This window comes from Saccopteryx leptura, chromosome 2 (assembly GCF_036850995.1).
Source record: "Saccopteryx leptura isolate mSacLep1 chromosome 2, mSacLep1_pri_phased_curated, whole genome shotgun sequence".
Taxonomy (NCBI): Eukaryota; Metazoa; Chordata; class Mammalia; order Chiroptera; family Emballonuridae; genus Saccopteryx; species Saccopteryx leptura.
Window position 1 is genome coordinate 5,969,221 of NC_089504.1, and position 21,958 is coordinate 5,991,178.

Below are 21,958 nucleotides of genomic sequence, written 5' to 3' on the forward strand. Positions count from 1 at the left end.
TGCCTCCGTTCTTGAATTTCTGCGGGTCCTCCCTCCTCCTTCCTCAGAGTGTAGGCAGGGAAGCCTGGTGGCTAGAGCCCCTGCACTGTGGAGTCATAGGCGCCTGGGTCGAGTCCTTTTCTCCTCCAGGCTGTGTGAGCTTGGACAAGTGGCTCACCTTCTTTGAGCCCCTATTCCCTCATCTGTGAAATAGGCTTAAAATCTTTTGCCTCTGGACTTGTCAGGGCTCCAGTGTTAAATAAATGAAACTCAGATCCATAAGGCACGGGACATTAACAAACAGTTGTGTTGCAAACACGAAGGTCCGGGACGAGACTGGGGGGAGGAAGGCAGGAGGGAGCAGGGGTGAATGAGGAGTCGGCCCCTCCACTCTGCAGGGCTCACCACTGCGGTGCCTCTGCCGAAAGTCCTGACTCAACAAGAGGCAGGGTTCACAGCCTACATGAGCCCCACAGCCCCTACAGTGGCACAAAGGGGGCTGTTCATCCCAAGGAAGAGCTGCCCCGTGGGGCTCTGGATAAATGGGATGTAGGGGCACCCGGGGAGCCCTCCCCCCACTGCCTCCTCACTGCCCACATCTCTCCTCCACCCAGCCTGGAACTCCACCATTAGGGACGTCTAGGGTTTAAACCACCTGTTTTTATAAAGCCTGCAAGCTAAGAATGGTTTTTGTATTTATAAATGGATGAGAAAGCCTGACCAGGCGGTGGCACAGTGGATAGAGCGTCGGACTGGGATGCAGAGGACCCAGGTTCGAGACCCCGAGGTCGCCAGCTTGAGCACGGGCTCATCTGGTTTGAGCAAAAGCCCACCAGCTTGAACCCAAGGTCGCTGGCTCCAACAAAGGGCTACTCGGTCTGCTGAAGGCCCACGGTCAAGGCACATAGGAGAAAGCAATCAATGAACAACTAAGGTGTTGCAACGCGCGGTGAGGGATGTACTTTCAACAGAGAATCTGTTTTACGAGGCCCAAACTATTCACTATCTGGCCCTTTACAGAAAACTGCAGACATTTTCTGGTTTAAAAGAAACCAGCTTTGAAAGTGGAAGCGCCCAGAAGATTCAGTGGGGGGCTATTAGGCTGGGGTCAGGAGTTAGACTGGTCTAACCATTAACGAGTCACCTATTAGGCAAGTGACCTGGTCATGTCCCCTTTCTGAGCCTCCTTCTCTCCATCTGGAAAACGGGCAAGCAAGCGACTTCTTCTCTGCTTACCCCAGCACTGCTGCGACTGTCATTGACCAGATGACAGAGTGGGGATGCTAAGTGGAAGGTGGCAGTGTCACCCTGAGCAAGGAGAGCAGGGAGAAAGGATCCTCCTCTCTAAAAACCATGTACAAAAGAGTCAGCTTCTGTCCAGGGACAGCTGGCAACAGGGTGGGGGGTGGCCGAGGCAGGGGCTGCAGCCAGCCCAGAGAGAAGGGCAGAGGCGCAGGGGCGGGGAGAGGAGAGCCCACGCTGAGGCCCAGACCCTGCTCCAGAGCGCACGGCAGACACGGAGACATGCTGTTACTTACATACACGTTCTTCTCTTGTCCCTCCCCCAACTCACTCCTCAAAGCCCAAGTCCCTACAGCGGCCCCAACCCCCACGGGATCTGCCCCATCCCCCTTATCTTTCTGATCGAACCCCCCCCCCCACAACCCCCAGCTCCAGCCTCCACCACCTCAGCCTCGACCACCAAGCACCCTCCCGCTCGAGGGCCCTGGGACCTGCAGGCAGTTCCCTCTGCCAGAAACACTCTCCTCCCAATGTCTGCTTGGCCTTCTTCCTCACTTTCTTCAGGTCTCTGCTGAAATGCCACCTTCTCCCGAGACTCACCGACTGGTCTACCAGACGCAGCCCCCCACCCCTGCCCTCCATCTTCCCAAGTTGGTTTTTCTCCCTCGCACCCCTAACTACCAGGCGCACATTTTACGCTTCCTTTCCTTCCTGTTGAGAAACCCTTTGCCAGGAGAACGTGAGGTCACGAGCGCAGGGTTTTAGAGCCGCTGCCTGGCACCGAAGGAGGACCCAATGAATCTCTGGCGTTTGAGGCAATGACTGAATCTAATGAATTCATTAAAAATAATTAAGGATTATTCTTCATTAAGGATTACTTTTTGCTGCCATGTATTGCTACTGGTGTAATGCATTTTCATGTAATTCTGCATATGGGGGTGGGGGGGGGTATTGCCATATTCATATTTTTGGATGAGAAAACTGGCCCAGAGAGGTGCCTGGGCCACCCGACCCACAGGGAGCCAGGCTGCTGACCTCCTACTCCAGTGCTCCTGGACCAGAGGGTGGTGGTTCCTCTTCCAGCTACTGCCCTCCTTATCCAAGCAAAGAATTGGATGAAGAATGCAGCTAGTTAAAAACAAACGTTTTTATGATACACACACACACACACACACACACACACACACACCGTGAGTCCAGGATGATAGGACAGATGTGGACAGTTGGTGGCCTCTCCCATACGCAGGGTCTGCCCCTCCCCTGCGGTGTCCTGGGACGTTGTGTCCCAGCCCAGGTCTCCCTGGGGCTTGAGGCAAGCCTGGAGGGGCAGGTCAGATCTCAGGCTCCATCCCAGTCCTGCCTGTGGGTGTTGCCACCTATGGGTAGCCTTTGTCACCTGCCTGCGGGGCGCCACCCCCACAGGGAGTAGCGGGGAGTAGCCAGTAGGGGCAGCTCTGGGTCCTCAATGTCCTGGGGTCAAGGCTGCGCACACGCACATGGTCGTGTTTACTGAAAGTCCTGATGACGCATAGAGGCGGGAGAAGATGACAACTCTTGCCACAGCAGATGACGTGAGCAAGGGCCACCCTGCCCCACTAGCAGCCCGGTCTGGGCGGTGAGGGCTTACGTTGGCTCCTATCCCCCCTCCCCTGCCTGCCCCCATCCTCCGAGGTCGCCGGCCCAAAAGCTCCTGCCAATCACCGTGCCCTTCAGTAGGGGTAGGGGGACACAGCGATGAGCAGGACGTAGACGCTTTGGTGGCGTGGCGCCGCTGCGCGCACGGTGAGCCGGTACAGACCTGCGCGGGTGAGCGCGCGGCGGGTGTAGACTGCGCCCTGGCCCGCGCGCAGCAGGCGCAGCGCGAACGGGCTTCGCGGGTCGGGCTCGAGCACACTGAGCTCCGTGCGGTTGGCGGGGACGCCGGCCTCGGAGAAGGCGGCCAGGCGGGCCACATCGTGGTGGGCACGCACGCCCAGGGGCAGCGGCAGCAGCTTGTATTGCAGCGTGGAGGGCCCGCCGGGGCTGCAGTCCTGCGAGCAGCGCCGGAAGCACGTCCTGCATGGGGACAGACGCACAGATTCGGGCTGCCATCCAGTACTGCTGGGCTCCAGAAACCTGACTGCACCCTCAACCTCGCAGTTTTCCCACGCGCCCCTGTGCTCCAGTACCCCACAGGCCTTCTCTACAAGCGCCACTGTCAGGCCATTTTAGAGAGCAGCAAACTGAAGCCCAAAGAAGCCAAGGACATGCCCTTTCCCATTGGAGCAGGTCCCCCAGCGGCCTTTGCCAGCCCACCGCCCAGGGCAGCCCAGCCAGCACAGGGCAGTGATAAAAGTTAGAGCCCTCCAGGTCCCCCCAGAGCCCCAGAGCTGTGTCACCTGCTCTGGATGGCGGGGTGAGGAGGGGGGACTCACAGATCCGTGCTCAGCCTTGCAAGGGCACCCCACTCCACCCCCACCCTAAAGCCTGGTCCCAGGGCAAGTCACCACCCAGGGCACTTCCCCTGACCGCTGCAGGTGCAGCTCCTGTCAACCAATGTCCCCATGTCTGTGCATCTTTACGAGTGTCTTGTAGCCACAGTGAGCGGTGGGGTGGGGATGTGTTTTCTGTTTATGCCTGTGCATCTGGGCAGCGTCTATGTGTATGTGTTCCTGTGTCCAGGGTTTTATGTGTCTGTTCGTGGGTCCCCGTGTGTGTACATCTTCCGGCCCGCTCCCCACCCCCACCCCCAGTCCTCTCCCAGCTTTGGCCTCCTGGGGCCCCCAGGGCTCCATGCTGGGGCTGACACATCACTGTACAAGAAACGACAGGGTCCAGGTAAGCTTGCACAGGGGCGGCTGCAGCAGGTGCTCGTGAGGGCACACAGAGGCCCTGCCTGGAGCTCAGGGTTGACCCCACTGGTCCTAGGAGGGCCCTCTGCCTGAGACACAGCCTGGAGGAGGGGTCCAGCTACACAGCAGCCAGAGTGTACGCTGTCCAGCTCCCTGCCCCCTAGCCAGCTCAGCCCTTACCCTGGGCTAGAGCCCCGCCGGTAGGTGGCGGGACACGGCGTGTCCACACACTGGTAGCTGCCACGGGTGTTAAAGCACATCTGGCTGGGCCCGCACTCGATGCCATCCTCCTCACACTCATTGATATCTGCACAGGGAGGTTGGCGAAGGAGAAAACGGGGATGAGAAGAGGGAGCCCAGGGGAAGGGCAGGAACCAGGGAAGGCATGGGGAGGGGGCCACGTGGGAGAGAAATGCCTGCAGACGCGCAGCGAGGTGGGTGGCCCCTCTCCAGTTGTCCCCAGACAGCCTGGCTCGTGACAGTCCAGCCAGCAGGCCCCTAGCACCCCCATCTCCTCAGCACATGCTGGTGGACACCCTGACGGCCTTGGAGCCGAGAGCCGGGTTGGAGAGCCAGGGGGAGAAGAGGGCTCCCCTCCAACCCCGACTGCCCACTGCCCATGGGCAGAGTGTCCTGGTCCTTGTCCGCCCTGGTGGACACCCCACCCTTCTCAGAGGACATTCGCTGACCCCCATGACAGAGTGAGGGACGGAGACAGGCCAGACTGGCAGGATCCCCGCGGTCCAGCAGGGGAGGCAGCATGGCCGCCCCACCGGAGCACGGGAGGGGAAGTGGCCGGCTTGTGAGTTAGAGAGCACTTCACCAACACTGCAGGCAGCAGCTGTCCTGCTGTGAGCGCTGGCTCTGTGCCCGCCTCCCACATGTCTCATCCAGGCATTCAGGGGAGGACTGTATCAGCCCCATTTCACCACGAGGCTGAGGCTCCGAGGGGCGAAGTGCATTGCCCGGAGACACACAGCAGAGCTGGCAGACACACAGGAGCCTGCCCATGCAATCTCTGAGCTCCTGCTTGGAATGTGGAGGGCCCGGCCTGGCTATGGGCACCTGGGTGGTCCCTCAACCCCTCTGAGCTCGTCTCCCGCCCCTCCCTCACATGAGATGGCCCAGAAGGGGCCGGAGAGAGCGGGCTGCTGAGGGACGCGCCTGCCCACCAAGCCCTGTCCTGGCCCCTCTGACGCCTGCGCAGCCGCTCACCCTGGCAGTTCTTCCCACTGGGGAGGAGGCGGTAGCCGTCGGGGCAGAGGCACTGGTAGCTGCCCTCGGTGTTCTGGCAGGCATGCTGGCACAGGTTCCTCGTCCGGCACTCATCCAGGTCTGGCCGGACATTGGTGGGGGGTGGTGGTGATGAAGGCAGAGATACATGCTGAGTCACAGACACCCAAGTGGCCACACGCCTGCCTGCTGGGCTCAGGGCAGGCCCAGGAAGTCCCTGGCTTAGACGGCCCCCCTCTTCTCCCCGCCCTGCCCCCCAACCCCGGACTCAGTGCTGGGACGGCGCAGGGCTCAGTGGGACTCTGCGAGTGGGGAGCTCCGTCCTGTCCACCCCGTGTTTGCCAAGGCCTCGGGGGAGGCCCCACTCCAGGACAGGGTGTGCTGTCCAGGCGGGGACACGGAAGCACAGCCGCCATCGCGGCCGCCGCCCCTTCACGTCTGCAGCCAGCGTGCTGACCACAGGTCCCCACGGGTCTCCGTCCACCTTCTCCTGTCAACCTGGAGCCCACTCCTTCACTCCTGAGACCCTCCCTCCCTGCTGCACCACCGGTGTGTGGCCAGAGCACTGTTTCCCCAAGTGGGCTCCTGGGCGCAGGTGGGGTCCTGGGACACGGGGCAAAGCGTCCCGAATTTAAACGGTTTGGAAAACACCCCAGCCCCACCTCTTGGAAGCCGCTACTCATTAGCACAGCCAGGGCTCCGAGACACCTAGTAGCGCAGAAGCGACACCCACCCCGCCTGCCTGTCAGTCCCCTGGTCTCTGAGCGCGGGGCGTGGCACCCACTCGCCTAGCCTAGGAGCCCGAGACCACGCAGGCCGCTGTGGCCCTGCTGGGGCGGCTGGAGGGTGGCCTTACCCGTGCAGATGCCACTCTGCCGGACGAAGCCCGGGGGGCACCAGGCCTGGCCCGTGCTGCTCAGGGCTCTGGGGCCCAGCCGGAGGGAGACCCTGGCGAGGTAGGAGCCACTGGGAAGGGGGGCGCGGGGCCGCAGCCAGGGGGTCCGGGGACCCAGGTGGCTGACGGTGGTCACGTTCTGTGCCCTCCGCTCCAGTGGGGCGCAGGTCTTGCCATCGCGGAGAAGGGTGTGGCCCAGCGGGCACAGACAGCGGTAGCCACCCTGGAGGTTGTAGCACTGATAGGCACAGGTCCTGGGCAGCTGCACACACTCGTTGATGTCTGGAAGGAGCAGGCCAGGCGGGCCGAGGAGGCTCAGGGCGCGCTGCCGCCAGCCGTCTGGCCTTCCCCAGAATCCAGCCGCCTCTCCTGCTGCACGCCGGCCGGCCTCCCAGCCCTCCCTCCCCTCCCCTCGCGGCCCCCTCTCCCACTCCAGCCTCCACTGCTCAGAGGCCTCAAGCTCCCCCAGCTCGGAGCAGAAGCCCAGACTCCACCTCTCCCCCAGCCCCCTCCTTCAGGTCCTCGTGAGACCCATCCGACCTCCTAAGCTCCTCTGAGACCCACCCACTTCCCTCTGTCCTCCCCTCCTTGGGCTTCCTGGGATGGTGACCTTGCAGGGTGGGAGTGGAGTTGGGGGGCGATACAGCAGGCAGAGCAGGGGTGCAGGCATGTGGGGAGGGCCCAGACCGCGCCAGCTGCGTTTGGGTATTCCCTGAAGATCACCCTTGTCATAAACCCTCTCTGCCTGTGAGCCCTGTGGTGCTGGCCAGGGTCCCAATGAGGGGGTGGGTGTCCCCATACCTAGGCAGGGCAGTCCCGGGGTGGGTGTCCCCATACCTAGGCAGGGCAGTCCCGGGCCGTGGAACCGGTACCCCCTGGGGCAGCCGCAGCGGTGCCCGCCTGGGGTGTTCTCACAGAGCTGATTGTAGTGACACTCGTCCAACTGCTCCAGACACTCGTCTACATCTGGGGAGGCAGGGGTGTGGCTGAGCCCCGAGCCCTGCCCCCAGGGACATACCATGCCTATTCCTCTCCACATCTGGTCCTCATCCCATCCCCTCTCCAACTGCATGACCTCAGTTTCCTCATCTGTAAAGAAAGGTTGGGACCAGACCCCTCCATGGGGCCACGGTCAGAAAACTGGATCGTGCATGTGGAGGACTGAGGAGCCCAGTGCATGGTTAGGAAGGGAAGGGAGGGAAGGAGGGAGGGAGGAAAGAGAGACGGAAGGAAGGAAGGGTGGAAGGGAGACAGGAGGCGGAGCACCCAACACGTAGCCAGGGCACCCTGAGACCCTGCGGCCACCAAAGTAAAACGACTCCTCTTCTGAGTGCAAGGGCCACCATGCTTTTCTCCTCCACGGATGGACTCTCTTGGAGGAGCCAGGAGGACCCGCAATCGTGAAACGCTAGAACGCTGGGGCAGGAAGGACCCGAGAGGTCACCCAGCCGGGTGGCACCTGGGCTTCCTCTCACAGGCAGTGGCAGCTGCCACACAGTGGTCGCTGGAGGAGCTGTGCGAGGGCGGAGCCAGAGGCCGTCCCTAGGCTGGGCCATGACCCGGAGGGGAGCCGGGGAAGGTGGCAGCAGCTGTAGCACGCTTGCCACCCCTGACCTGGTCACCCTCCCCTGGACATCACAAGCCAAAGGCCCAGAACGAAGACCTGTGCCAGACGCAGCCCAGCGGCCCGCAGCCAGGTCGGGCTCAGGCTCCCTCCTTGGCCTCGCTGGGCTCCTTCCACCAGGAGGGTGCCCGTTTCCCCGCGGGCCCAGCGTCCCAGTGACACGCGGCACCCCCTCCGCTGAATCCTGGACAACCCACGCCATGTCCCTGGCACCTTCACAACTGGCCCCGTCCGCGGCCGCCCGGAAGCCAGGCCCACAGTCCGGGAGGCAGCGGTAGGACCCCGGCAGGTTCATGCAGTGCTGTCCCTCTGGGCAGAGGTTGGTGTCCCACGCACATTCATCCACATCTGCAAGTGGACAGGGACGGGGCCACATGACGTGTGCTCCTGGCTGTCCCTCGCCGCCCTGACGCGGGCCCAGCCTCCTCACAGAGGCTTGTGCCCGGACCCGGAGCCCCAGGGGAGAAGGTGACTGGTGAAGGTGACGGCTGCATGCAGGGCATGTCTGCGAGGCTGCTCCGGGCTCGGTGGGTAGGAGCGCCATGAGCGCAGGGTGGCCACGTGCATGTGTTTGGGGCTCCCCACCACCCCCGTCCTCTAGCCTTTCCCATCTGTGGCCCTCATAGCAGGAAGTGCCCGTGGGAACAGGGCACTGGAAGCCCCAGGCTGGAGGCCAGTGCCCTCGGGGCAGACCGCGCCCGGAGCGGCCCCAGGACCCCCGCACGCACGTGAGCTGGGCGGGCCCAGGCAGAGCCTCTCGGGCGGGGCCCCTCACCTCTGCAGGTCCTGTCATCCCTGGCCAGCGCGAAGCCAGGCGGGCAGGAGCAGGAGAAGCGGCCGGGGGCGTTGTGGCAGGAGTGGGAGCAGGGGCCGGGGCCATCGGAGCACTCGTCCCTGTCTGGGGGTGGGGACAGCTGCTGGTCTGGGCTCACAGGCCCTGCCTCCCGGCACCTGTCTGGACAGCTTGTTCCCCCCCAGGCTGGGGGGCCTCCCTCATCCATGCCAGGGCGGGACAGGATGCTTACCCACGCAAAACTCTCCCTGGGTGTCCAGCTCAAAGCCCTCCGGGCAGCCAACTTCGTTCTCATCTGCAAGGCAAAGCGGACAGGCCCTAAGGACACAGGACACCAGGGACAGAGAGCAGCCCTGGCCGTAGCCCAGGCTTGTCGCTCCCTCCCACCAGCCTGGCCAGGCCGAGACTCCCTCAGCCAAGTGCTCAGCCCCTGTCCCGAGCCAGGGTGGAGCCCAGAGAGTCAGTGTGCCCATCCGCAGCCCAGGGCTGTCCAAGGCCTTGACTGTGGGTGGAGTCACGAGGGGCTCACGGCGGGCCAGCCAGACTGGCCGGCCGACACAGAAATCCCGAAGCAAATGCAGGGGACCCCCACATGCAAAACTGCCGCTGACCATCCACAGGACAGGAGAGGACCGGCCACTGGCTGGGGTAAGTGAGCACCTGACCGGGTCCGTGAGCCCAAGGCAGGGTGGGGACAGACTGTGTTCCATGGACGGAAGGAGGCCAGACTGGGTGATCATAAGGATGGCCTCCTTGATAAAGCAGCCACTGAGCACCAGGTGAGTGTTTCAGAGACAGCACCTCCACTCCCGACACCCTGCGAGGCAGGCAACGTCACGCCCATTTCACAGGTGGGCGCCCAGAGACAGCACCTCCACTCCCGACACCCTGCGAGGCAGGCAACGTCACGCCCATTTCACAGGTGGGCACCCAGAGACAGCACCTCCACTCCCGACACCCTGCGAGGCAGGCAACGTCACGCCCATTTCACAGGTGGGCGCCCAGAGACAGCACCTCCACTCCCGACACCCTGCGAGGCAGGCAACGTCACGCCCATTTCACAGGTGGGCGCCCAGAGACAGCACCTCCACTCCCGACACCCTGCGAGGCAGGCAACGTCACGCCCATTTCACAGGTGGGCGCCCAGAGACAGCACCTCCACTCCCGACACCCTGCGAGGCAGGCAACGTCACGCCCATTTCACAGGTGGGCGCCCAGAGACAGCACCTCCACTCCCGACACCCTGCGAGGCAGGCAATGTCACGCCCATTTCACAGGTGGGTGCCCAGAGGCTCTGAGTGTGCCAGGGCTCTGCCCCCAGGGTCTCACAGCTGAGAAGTGGGGAAGCTGGCTTTGGCCAGGGTCTGCCTGATCTCAAAGCTGTGCTCTTCCCACTGGCCCATGTTCAAGATTAAAAACATGTTAGGACCTCAAATCATAGTAACAGGTATATTTTTAGCCTCCATTGGTTAAGAATACATGGCATGTTCCATGTGGGTCTTCAGGGGTTCCATGAGCGGCTTCCAGCCCCCTAGGTGAGGTCTCTGGTGCAGGCACCCCGGAGAAAAGGGTGACTCAAGTCTTGAACATCAGCCTGGGGGGTGGTTTGGACCTTCCCCTTGGGGCCTGGGGAGAAGCTCTGGAGGGCTTGAACAGTCGTGGCCTGAGAGCTGTGTCCATGCTGGGCTGTGGGTGGGTGGGTGGGTGGGTGGGTGGGTGGATAAATGGATGGATGGATGGATGGATGGGTGGATGGGTGGGTGGATAAATGGATAGATGGATGGATGGATGGATGGATGGATGGATGGATGGATGGATGGATGAGTGGATGGGTGGGTGGATGGGTGGTTGGGTAGGTGGATAAATGGATGAATGGGTGGGTGGTGGGTGGATGGATGGACAGATGAGTGGGTGGGTGGGTAGATGGATGGATGGATGGATGGATGGATAGGTGGATAAATGGATGAATGGATGGATGGATGGGTGGATGGATGGATGGGTGGGTAGGTGGATAAATGGATGAATGGATGGATGGATGGGTGGATGGGTAGGTGGATAAATGGATGGATGGATGGGTGGGTGGGTGGGTGGATGGATGGATGGATGGATGGATGGATGGATGGATGGATGGATGGATGGATAGGTGGATAAATGGATGAATGGATGGGTGGATGGATGGATGGGTAGGTGGATAAATGGATGAATGGATGGATGGATGGGTGGATGGGTGGGTGGATGGGTAGGTGGATAAATGGATGGATGGATGGGTGGATGGATGGATGGATGGATGGGTGGGTGGATGGATGGATGGGTAGGTGGATAAATGGATGAATGGATGGATGGATGGATGGATGGATGGATGGGTAGGTGGATAAATGGATGGATGGATGGGTGGATGGATGGATGGATGGATGGGTGGGTGGATGGATGGATGGGTAGGTGGATAAATGGATGAATGGATGGATGGATGGATGGATGGATGGATGGATGGATGGATGGATAGGTGGATAAATGGATGGATGGATGGGTGGGTGGGTGGGTGGATGGATGGATGGATGGATAGGTGGATAAATGGATGAATGGGTGGATGGATGGATGGATGGGTAGGTGGATAAATGGATGAATGGATGGATGGATGGGTGGATGGGTGGATGGATGGATGGATGGATGGATGGATGGATGGGTAGGTGGATAAATGGATGAATGGATGGATGGATGGGTGGATGGGTAGGTGGATAAATGGATGGATGGATGGACGGGTGGATGGATGGGTGGGTGGATGGGTGGATGGATGGGTGGTTGGGTAGGTGGATAAATGGATGAATGGATGGGTGGATGGATGGACAGATGAGTGGGTGGGTGGGTAGATGGATTGATGGATGGACAGATGGACGGCTAGGTGGATTGGTGGGTGGGATGGGATCAAGGAGGTGAACCGTCTCAGTCCCAAGTCTCCAGTGGGTACAGGAGTGGGCTGTCACCTGGGCCTTCAGCCAGGTGCATTTGGGGCTGTGCACAGCTCTGGGCTGGGGCAGTGGGTGGTGGGGACAGGACGGGGCCCTCACCAGCGTGCAGGGCCGTGGTGAGCTGGAAGTGCAGGGCCTCAGCCTCGGGGTCGAAGGCCGAGCTGACGGCCGAGGCCTGCAGGTGCTGCACCAGCTGGGGCTGCGGGCCCCGGGCCGCGTCGTACTGGACGCTGTGGTTGCAACGCAGGGACAGCGGGAGGCTGTTCTGCAGAAAGCGCTGTGTGGAGCCCACAAAGAGCCGGCCGGGCCCCGTCTGCACGTACTGCTCCTGGAAGTCCTAGCGTGGGGAGGGGGAGGGGAAGGGGAGGGCAAGAACATCTGGACCTGTGACTTCCAAGCAGCCTGGACGCCCCTCAGCGATTCCTCCAACCAGGTGGGCAGCCTGGGCCATCGCAGGTTTATGGACCCGGGAGAACGGCCCCTGAGGCTGAGAGGCTGGGCTAGAGGATCTTCCTACTAGTTCCCCCCAAGTGCAAGGTGCCCGCTGGGGTGCCAGGAAGGCTGCAGAGAGGACATCCCTTGCCTCCTGCCCACCCCACCTGGGCCCCCCGGGGCTCGCCCCACACCTGCACTTGAAGATCCGCATCAGCTAGGCTCTCGGGGATGACGCCACGGACCACCACGTCGAGGAGCAGGAGGCCGCTGGGGTCCAGGCCGTGGGCCACCTGGGTCATCGTGAGCAACTCCCCTACAATGCATCCCCGCCCAGCCTGGAGTCACCACGGGGAAGAGGCCCTGGGCCCAGGTCCCAGCCTCACCTGGCCCACGTGGGGGGAGCCCCCACTCACCTGTGGAAAACTCCACGTGTGACTCCTGCCGGAAGCTGCCACCAGTCAAGGAATGGCCGTTCGTGACGTCTCCACTCTCTCCAGCCAGTGCCCAGTAGATGGGGGCAATGGTGACCACAAGCACCCGCATCAGAGGCCCTGGACGGGGCGGGATGCGGAGGCCAGGTGAGGGCCGGAGGCTGAGGGCAGCTACTCTTCTGCTCCCTATTACTCTGTGGCTCCCTATTACCCCTAAGAGAGCTCAGCCCCAAGATTACTTGGACCAGTTACTGGCTCAGAACCAAGTGGCAAAGGCCCAATAACTACTTCTTGGATGAGTTGTGAAATGAGGAAAACATGTTTAAACAAAGAGGCGTGTGTAATATGTTGATATTCAACTCAACTCCACAACCACCTAGGACCACGAGGTCACCACAGAGCCTGGGACCACACAGAACGCCACTATGTAGGTGCTGGACCAAGTTGAAAACCAAACAAGTCTACCACTTTGCAGACAACTTTCCAGAAAAGCCTGGGAGAGGAAGGACTGTTCTAAACCACTGACTTTGGAAAAAGGGCCCCAAACCACCCTGGACACGGACTTTCAAGCAGCCTGGGACTTCCGCGCTAGGACTTCCAGGAGCAGTACGTGCAGCTACCTGGCACCCCAGTGGGTACCTTGGACTTGGGGGGAATAGGCATCAGGCCTTGCCACGATGCCCAGCTCTCCTCGTGGGACAGGCAGGGCCTCAGACTAGGCAAGGGGGGAGACCATGCACGGGGGTCCTGCCAGGGGCGCTTCTGCGCTCCGCTGCGGGCTCTCGGAAGAGATGCTGCAGGCTGGATGCTCATGGGAGCCCTGCGTGCGGGGGCTGAAACTTCTCGACTCCTCTGTGTCTCTGTTTCCACTAGACACAGCCTGGCCCACCTAGCCTGGGGCCAGGTGTTTGCCCACGGCAGCTGAAAGAACAGCCGTGTCCGGGCCATGTCTCGCTTTGTCCACTCTCTGCTGACAGCCAGCCAGCTCCGAGTGACCCCCAGCCAGAGTCCCCGCCCTGTTCAGACAGATCCGTTGTCAAGAGCAGCCTCAGAGGAGCTGCTTCTAGCAAAGACCCTGTCAGCCCTGCTTTCTCCTGCTCTGGACCTCCACGAGGGGACACAGGGTGTCCTGGGAACAGCGAGGTGTCAGGGTCTCCCTTCCTGTCCCCTCCTGCCCGAACCTCGTCGTTACTGGGGACACCTTGACATTTCTACCAGCTCTTGCTTTAATGGTGGAGAAACGCTTCATCCAGCAACCAGTGGTTTCAAGCTCGTGAGCAGACCCGTGTTCTCCTGGCCTGATTGTTTCACATGCTCTTGGCCTGCTTTCAGGCCCGCGGTCATTTTATTCGGGGATGTATGGGGCGGAGGGAGTGGTCGCTCCTAAATCCACATTGGCTTGGACTCAGCTCTAGGAGGTGGTCAGGTTTCCCCTGGGAGTCAGGCCCAGAGCAGCCTCGGAACACCGGCTTGGCTTCCTCTTGGCACTGGCCTGAGCTGGCGGGCGCCCACTTACCCACGCTCGCAGGGATGTGACCGATGCTGCTCCAGAAGGTGGTGACCCCAGAGCGTGCCTCCTGTTGCACAGTGGTGTTGAGGGTGGCCACGCCGAACTTCTGGCCATTGATCACCCCGACCATGCTGCCCCGGCCCCCCTGGGGGTCCCCTGGGAGGAAGGAAGAGAACAACAGTGACACTCCACTTCCGGGCCCTCAGCATAAGCAGAGACTGTGACTCATTTACCAAAGGAGTAATCATGAGGCTTAGAGAGGTGAAGTAACCTGTCCACAGGCACCCAGCTAAGGGGTGGTGGTATCAGCTCCTAATTCTGGCTCTGCCGCCATCACCTTCCTGGGAACGTGGGCAAGTCAGGCCCCCAAACCACACGTAAGCTGGCTTATCTATCAAACGACAAGGTGGGGCCAAAGTTGCATCCAAAGCCTGTTGGGGTTTAAGGTACCAGGAAGCCCACGCTGATGGGAGCTGGCATGCTGGAGGAGCCAGGGCTGAGGGGCAGGGCACCAAGCCAGGGGCTGACGGCCACCACCTGAGCGTCCCCCATTCCAACAGTGAGTGGCCCTGGCTCCAGCTGCCCTGCAGTTGGCCTGGCTGGGGCGGGTGGGTTCGGAGGAGCTGCCAGGCTGTCTGCAAGCAGACCTTCGTGGGCACTAATCAGATGGATGGCGTGGGCACGGAAGGCGCTTCCTCTGGCTAATGGGCCAGCTGTCTCCTTGGGACAGATGGCATTCCAGGGGATGAGAGACAGAAGCTAGCCTGCCTCTGCGCTCACCAGCTCTCAGGGGCAATTAGCAACAAATTGCCCATGATTTGTCAAAAAAAAATTTTTTTAATAAAATAAAATAACATAAAACAGAACGGCTAGAACCCTAAATGGGTCAATTTGGGGGCTGGTTAATCGTGGGTTCCTGGAAGCAGCGCCGTGTCCTGCTGCCCTTTGCTGTGGTTTGATGAGCTGCAGTGTCCATCTGGGATGCCTCTTGTCACTGTCTGCCGCTCGGGGGGTTACAGGAGGGACAGGAAAGGTCACGAACCCACCCTTGCCCTTGCCACAAGGGGGCGAGGAAGGAATTGGGAGCTGCAGGCAAGAAGGCAGTGGTGTGGCCCCTGGCACTTTCAAAGGGACAGGGAGTTGGAGGCCCCGAATGACAAGCCACCGTCAACTTTCTCAGACACGAGGTGACCCAGCAGCCTCTTCTTTCCCACAAGGGTAGGATGCACCCCCCCCCCCAAGAGAGACGGGATAGGAGGGAGAAAAGACAAGCCCTCAGTTAGGGGACCTCAAAACCTTTGAATACCTTTTATCCGGCAACGCCCCTTAAGAAATTGACCCTGTAGAAATATTCGGGCCGGCACACGGGATGTGCACCACAGTGGTTTTTAGAGGGGAAACTGGGATTTAAAACACCTATTGCCTGACCTGTGGTGGCACAGTGGATAAAGCGTCGACCTGGAAATGCTGAGGTCGCTGGTTCAAAACCCTGGGCTTGCCTGGTCAAGGCACATATGGGAGTTGATGCTTCCAGCTCCTCCCCCCTTCTCTCTCTCTCTCTCTCTCTTTCTCTCTCTCTCCTCTCTCTCCCTCTCTGTCTCTTTCTCTCCCTTTCTCTCTCTTCTCTAAAATGAATTAAAACAAACAAACAAAAAAACACCTATTAACCTGTCGCCAACAGCTTAAATTAAGTTTAAAGAATGTCCCTATGGAATGATATTAACCCATTCAAGAAGATGTGGACCAGGTTTATTGTCATGGGATGCGGCCTGAAATACAGTAACAATAGCAGTGTAAAAAAAAAAAAAATGTACCTCTTTATGTTCACAGAAAAGTGTGGAGAGATACACCTTCGATAATAATTGCCAATGTTATCCCTGGCCGTCGAATTATGAGAGATCACTGACCATTGCTTTTTTTCTTCACAGGTTTTTCTAAATTACCTGGCTTTCCTACAATTAACATATATGGAGTAAAAAGTAATTGGCTCCATTAGGAGGCCGTTATGGGTTGAATTGTGTCCCCCTAAAATGATATGCTGAAGTCCTAATACCCCAGAATGTGACCATACTTGAAGATCGGGTCTGTACAGAGGTAACCACGTTAATTAAAATGGGGTCATTGGAGTGAGCCCTAACCTGAGTGGCGACCTTATGAAAGGGGGAGGTTAGGACACACACATGCACCCAGGGAGAAAGCCGTGTGAACATGGAGGCAGAGATGGGGGGGGTGCTTCTACAAGCCAAGGAGAACCACGAATGCTGGACATAGCCAGCCAACCACCAGCAGCCAGGGCAGAAGCACGCAGTAGGTCTCGGTCAGAGCCCTCAGAAGGAACCGGCCCGGCCGACACCTTGATCTTAGGTTTTTATCCTCCAGAACTAGGAGACGGTAAGTTCTGTTGTTTGAGCCCCCAGTCTGTGGTCTTGTTACGGCTGCCATCGGAAACTAGTGCAGCAACCATGTGATTTGGGTTGGGGGCTTTTCAACAGGAGAGCATAAGAATGAGGACCAAACTCTGAAATGGAGCGAGGGTCGGTCTGCTCAGGCCTGAAGGTGCCCCCTCTGTGGCTGGGTGCCGGAGAACCGGGATTTTCAGAGCTGCATGTGCTGGTGTGCCAACCCTGCCTACAGGAGAGGAGAGGAGTGTCCAGAAAGGCTCCCACTTGGCAGGGGGTGTCAACTGGGGTTTCAAGTGGCAAAGTGTTGAATCATAGTTCCAGTTAGTCCTGGGGTACAGCCTGGAGAAGGGTTCTGTGGAGCAGGAATCTGACGTTGTGTGCAGTGATAGATTAGTGATGTCTGCCGTGGACAGGGACGGAGATACAAAGCCACGAGGTAGAGTATTTACAGAAATAATATCCAGTGACACTCCATTAGTTAGTCTGGTTTCTCAGGATAGTTGTTCTGTCTATTTTAAAGATTTTATTTATTCATTATAGGGGGGGGGAGAGAGAAAGAGATGAGGGAGAGAGAGAGAGGGAGCGTGTGTAGGGGGAGGAGCAAGAAGCATCAACTCCCATATGTGCCTTGACCAGGCAAGCCCAAGGTTTTGAACCGGCAACCTCAGAGTTTCCAGGTTGACGCTTTATCCACTGTGCCACCACAGGTCAGGCTGTTCTGTCTATTTTAAAGTTTGGCCTGACCCAAGGGAGAAGGGCGCTGGTTGGGGAAGAGTCGAGACCAAAGGGGTCAGGGGCACAGCGAACAGCAGGGGCGTCTGAGCACCCGGCATAGCCAGGCAAGGCTCAGGACAGGCACTGACGCGCAGACTGACCCCAGGCACTGACCCCAGGGAGGCCCTTGGTTTCCTCTGCCTGCTTCACAGGGCTGTGACGCGTCCAAAGAGAGGACACAGATCTCTATGCCAGGTGAGCTGGAAGAGCCCGAGTCCCCTGTCCAACATGATCTGCAACCACGAAGCCTCTCAGAGCCTCACTTTCCCCAACTGTACAGGGCAAGGCAGATAAGATGAACCGCAAGGCCCTCCTACTGGTTCATTCAAAGTTGGAGACTCTCAGCCAGGAGAGGAGTCAGGGAGGCTAGCGGGGCAGTGGGTCAGGTCCCCTACAAACAACACCCAAACCCATACTCTGCAGGAGACCCACCTCTGCCCCCGGTCTAGGAAGAGGCACCTGGTACCTTGCACATCCAGGAAGGCCCGGGCGGTGGCGGAGCCGAGGAGGTTGTGAGCGACACACTCGTAGGCACCGGAGTCCCTCTTCTCCACTCGCCCCAGCCACAGGCTCCCGTCCGGCAGGTTCCGGAGCCACCGGCCGGCCCGCAAGGGCTGGCCCGCCCGCAGCCACTCCACCATGGGCACCGGCTCTCCAGTGGCCTGGCACCGCAGGGTCACATCACCCCCGGACCTCACTGTCACATCCTGGGGCTCCACCTGGAACACCGGGGCACCTGTGGGAGGCCCGGGGCAGTTTTTAGGAACACTTTATTACTTTCATATATTTAAATAGCGTATGTTCATTTTGACAGAATAGAAAACACAGAGGCAGAAAGGACAAAAATCACAGATGATCCAGACAGTTACTATCCCTGTGTTTCCTTCCGGATACTGTTTCCAGTGAGAATGTGACAGTACACAGGCCTGCCTGCTGGCTTGGCTTACTTCCTCCCTCCCTCCCTTTCCTTCCTTCCTTCCTTCTTTCTTTCCTTCCCTTCCCTTCCCTTCCTTCCTTCCTTCCTCCCTCCCTTCTCCATCCCTCCCTTCCTTACCCTTCCTTCTTTCCTTCCCTCCCTCCATCCCTCCCTTCCTTCCCCTCCTTCCTTCTTTCCTTCCTTCCCTCCCTCCATCCCTCCCTTCCTTCTCTTTCTTCTTTCCTTCCTCCCTCCCTTTCTTTTTCCTTCCTTCCTTCCTTCCTTCCTTCCTTCCTTCCTTCCTTCCTTCCTTCCTTCTTTCCTTCTGCTTTTTCTTTCTTTTTCCTTCCTTTCTTTCTCTCCAGTACAGATATGGCATCAAGTGCCAGTATCTGTTTTTAGCTGCTATGTGGTATTGTGTTGTTGGGATTCATCGTGATTAACCTCAGGTAGCACATCTAGGTGGCATCTGATAAAAGGATGACATCTTCCAGAACTGCCTTTATGTGATGCCGCCTGAAACGGGCAGAGACTGGCTCTGTCACCGGTGGGCGATTCTCACCACGTCACTCCATGACGTCAAGTTTTCTCAACCGGAAGATGACCACCCCTGCCCACGTGCTACTCCATTCCTGCAGGATGACCGCAGGGAGAGAGGTGGACAGTGCCCCTGCCGGTGAGACTGTGGGCAGGTGGAACTCACACACACAGTGTGGGTGGGAGTGGGAACTGGTACATGCGCCGTAGGGAGCTGCTGTAACAAGTGGCCACCCACTGGATGCCTTCAAACACAGTTCTGGAGGCTAGAAGTCCAAAATCAGTTGTTTCTCGGGGCAAAAGTCAAGGTGTCATGCCCCTCCAGAGGCCCCAGGGGTGCAGACTTCTTTGAGTTCATCCTGTTTGGTTTCACTCAGCTTCTTGAATTTGTCGGTTTTGAATAAATGGTCTCCCTGGGCATGGCTGTTGGGTCCGCAGTGTTCACTAGCCCTGACCAATCCTGACTCCCATTCTACCCTGGGGAACATTTCATGGGACTTCGACTGTGCTCTGTGCTCGGAATAAAGATTTGTAAAAGCATTCTAAGTCCCCAACCCTGCGTCTCTGCCCTCTGTTCTTCTCAGAGAGCCTGGGCCACACCGGCCACCACTCAGCACAGCTGCCTCTGAGCGCCCACTCCACACTGTCCCCACTGAGGGCCCGGGGACCGGGAGGCGGAGACTCACTCTGCAGCACGAGGACCACCACCTTCTCCACGACGCCCATCTCATTCTCTGCCAGGCACTGGTACTGGCCCATGTCATCCATCTGCGGGGGGGCACACCAGAGGGACAAAGGTCAGGAGAGGAAGAGGAGGGGGAAGGGAGCAGCTTGGGACAGCTGGGCACAGAAACCCATCTCAGTGAGACCCATCTAACCGGGAAGGAGCTTAGAGCCTAAACCAGTGTGTGTCTGTGTGTGTGTGTGTGTGTGTGTGTGTGTGTCTGTGTGTGTGTGTGTGTGTGTGTCTGTGTGTGTCTGTGTGTGTGTGTCTGTGTGTGTGTCTGTGTGTGTGTGTCTGTGTGTGTGTGTCTGTGTGTGTGTGTGTCTGTGTGTGTGTCTGTGTGTCTGTGTGTGTCTGTGTGTGTGTCTGTGTGTGTGTGTGTCTGTGTGTGTCTGTGTGTGTGTGTCTGTGTGTGTGTGTGTCTGTGTGTGTGTGTGTGTCTGTGTGTGTGTCTGTGTGTGTGTGTCTGTGTGTGTATGTCTGTGTGTCTGTCTGTGTCTGTGTGTGTGTGTGTCTGTGTGTGTGTGTGTCTGTGTGTGTGTCTGTGTGTGTGTGTGGGGGGGGGGTGCTGGCGGACTCCTCACGTGACGCATCAGAGCGGCCTCCGTGCCTACTTGTCCACAGACACCCAGAGGGGAGCCAGCCCCTCTCACACCTGGAACCTGGGGTGTGGGGGTGTTGACTGAGAGCGCGGACTTGCTGTGGAGCCTCATGCTGCAAAAGATGACCTAGAGCCTGACCAGGCGGTGGCGCAGTGGATAGAGCATGGGACTGGGATGCGGAGGACCCAGGTTCAAGACCCCGAGGTCGCCAGCTTGAGCATGGGCTCATCTGGTTTGAGCAAAGGTCGCTGGCTCTAGTAAGGGGTTACTCGGTCTGCTGTAGCCCCACGGTCTCATATGTAGCACATATGAGAAAGCAATCAATGGACAACTAAGGTGTTGCAACGAAAAACCGATGATTGATGCTTCTCATCTCTCTCCGTTCCTGTCTGTCTGTCCCTGTCTATCCCTCTCTCTGACTCTTTCTGTCTCCAGGGAAAAAAAAAAAAAAAAAAGATGACCTAGAGCTGCCTCTTCCTAACTATGAACACTGAAGTATCATCGCTCCGTGGTGTGCCGTTAGGGATGCCTTCAGAAAAGCGCCCCACGGCGGGATTCCTGTGGGAGCCCTGAGTTAGACAACAGGCGTCTGAGCGGCGGGCTTTCTCAGGGCGTTACCGGGCCACGGGCACTGCCAGTCTCAGGAGGGGAGGTGGCTGGCAGCACTTCCCCAACCCGGCAGGAGGGGGCTGTTTTTACGGGCTATCTGCGGCCATGGACAGCGAGGGGATTCACTTCCAAGTGGCAGCGCTGCCATGAGACGGAGCTGGGGGCAGCCCGAGGCCACCGTCCATGCCCAGAAGATGATACGCTGGCAGCCACTCCCGAGGGAGTGTCAGGGGGCAGCCTGACATGCAGTAAGGATGTAGATTTGGGGGTCAGACTGATATGGGACTGAATCTCAGCTCCCCTGTTAATCATACTGAAGCCATTACTAGACACTGCCATGTTTCTGGAGCCTCAGTCTCCTCATCTCTGAAATGGGGATAACAGCTGCTAGGATTGTCGTAGCATCAAATGAAATCATAGCCGCTAAGTGCCTGGCTCACAGTACAGGTCAAGCCAGGTCATGGCAGCCGCTATTACTGCTGATGTTACTGCAGCTGCGCTGTTAGTAGCTAGTCCTATCATTATTGATTACAGCCTAGAGAAAAGTTCCCAAATGGGCAAGATCGAGGGCCCCTAAGACGGGCTTGACAGGAGCGAATTGTGAGTTTCTGCACGACCACCGGGACTTGGGACGCAGAAGAGGAGTTAGGGCTGCCTAGTGCCCGAGGCTTTGGAAATAGCAAGGAGTAGGGGTCAGGAGAGGTGGGGTACGTTCCTGCCTCAGGCGCTTACTGGTTGTGGGCCTCTCTGACCCTCAGTATCTTCCTCTGTAAAATGGGGCACTCTTCTCTGTCTACTCTGACCCATGGGGTGGTTGTTGTTAACAACATTTACTGGCATTACCGAGGGCCAGTCACTCCTCAGCACCTGGTACGGGTGACTTCACTGATTTCTGACTGTAAACCTATGAGGTAGAAATGATCATTAGCCCCATGAATGGGTAGTGTAATTGAGGCACAGAGAAGTGAAGTCACTGGCTGGAGGTTACCCTTCTTAGCCCCATGAATGGGTAGTGTCATTGAGGCACAGAGAAGTGAAGTCACTGGCTGGAGGTCACTATTCTTAGCCCCATGAATGGGTAGTGTAATTGAGGCACAGAGAAGTGAAGTCACTGGCTGGAGGTCACTATTCTTAGCCCCATGAATGGGTAGTGTAATTGAGGCACAGAGAAGTGAAGTCACTGGCTGCAGGTCACTATTCTTAGCCCCATGAATGGGTAGTGTAATTGAGGCACAGAGAAGTGAAGTCACTGGTTGGAGGTCACTATTCTTAGCCCCATGAATGGGTAGTGTAATTGAGGCACAGAGAAGTGAAGTCACGGCTACAGGTCACTATTCTTATCCCCATGAATGGGTAGTGTAATTGAGGCACAGAGAAGTGAAGTCACTGGTTGGAGGTCACTATTCTTAGCCCCATGAATGGGTAGTGTAATTGAGGCACAGAGAAGTGAAGTCA

The 21,958-nt window shown here is 58.6% G+C and overlaps 1 protein-coding gene across 2 annotated transcripts in view; it reads right to left on the minus strand.

Moving 5' to 3' along the window:
- Positions 1-2,354: 2,354 nt before the first annotated feature.
- HMCN2 (hemicentin 2) overlaps positions 2,355-21,958 on the minus strand; it is a 150,407-nt gene continuing 130,803 nt past the window's right edge. For both annotated transcript variants that reach the window (XM_066366902.1, XM_066366900.1), the window contains exons 85-98: positions 19,255-19,336; positions 17,582-17,851; positions 13,946-14,095; positions 12,412-12,549; positions 12,190-12,311; positions 11,663-11,900; positions 8,830-8,892; positions 8,580-8,702; positions 8,018-8,152; positions 7,018-7,146; positions 6,142-6,462; positions 5,268-5,387; positions 4,233-4,359; positions 2,355-3,276 (exon numbers count right to left, since the gene is read on the minus strand). In XM_066366902.1, the coding sequence (XP_066222999.1) occupies positions 2,931-3,276; positions 4,233-4,359; positions 5,268-5,387; positions 6,142-6,462; positions 7,018-7,146; positions 8,018-8,152; positions 8,580-8,702; positions 8,830-8,892; positions 11,663-11,900; positions 12,190-12,311; positions 12,412-12,549; positions 13,946-14,095; positions 17,582-17,851; positions 19,255-19,336 (2,364 nt within the window). In that variant the 3' untranslated portion in view covers positions 2,355-2,930. The remainder of the gene's footprint in view (positions 3,277-4,232; positions 4,360-5,267; positions 5,388-6,141; positions 6,463-7,017; positions 7,147-8,017; positions 8,153-8,579; positions 8,703-8,829; positions 8,893-11,662; positions 11,901-12,189; positions 12,312-12,411; positions 12,550-13,945; positions 14,096-17,581; positions 17,852-19,254; positions 19,337-21,958) is intronic.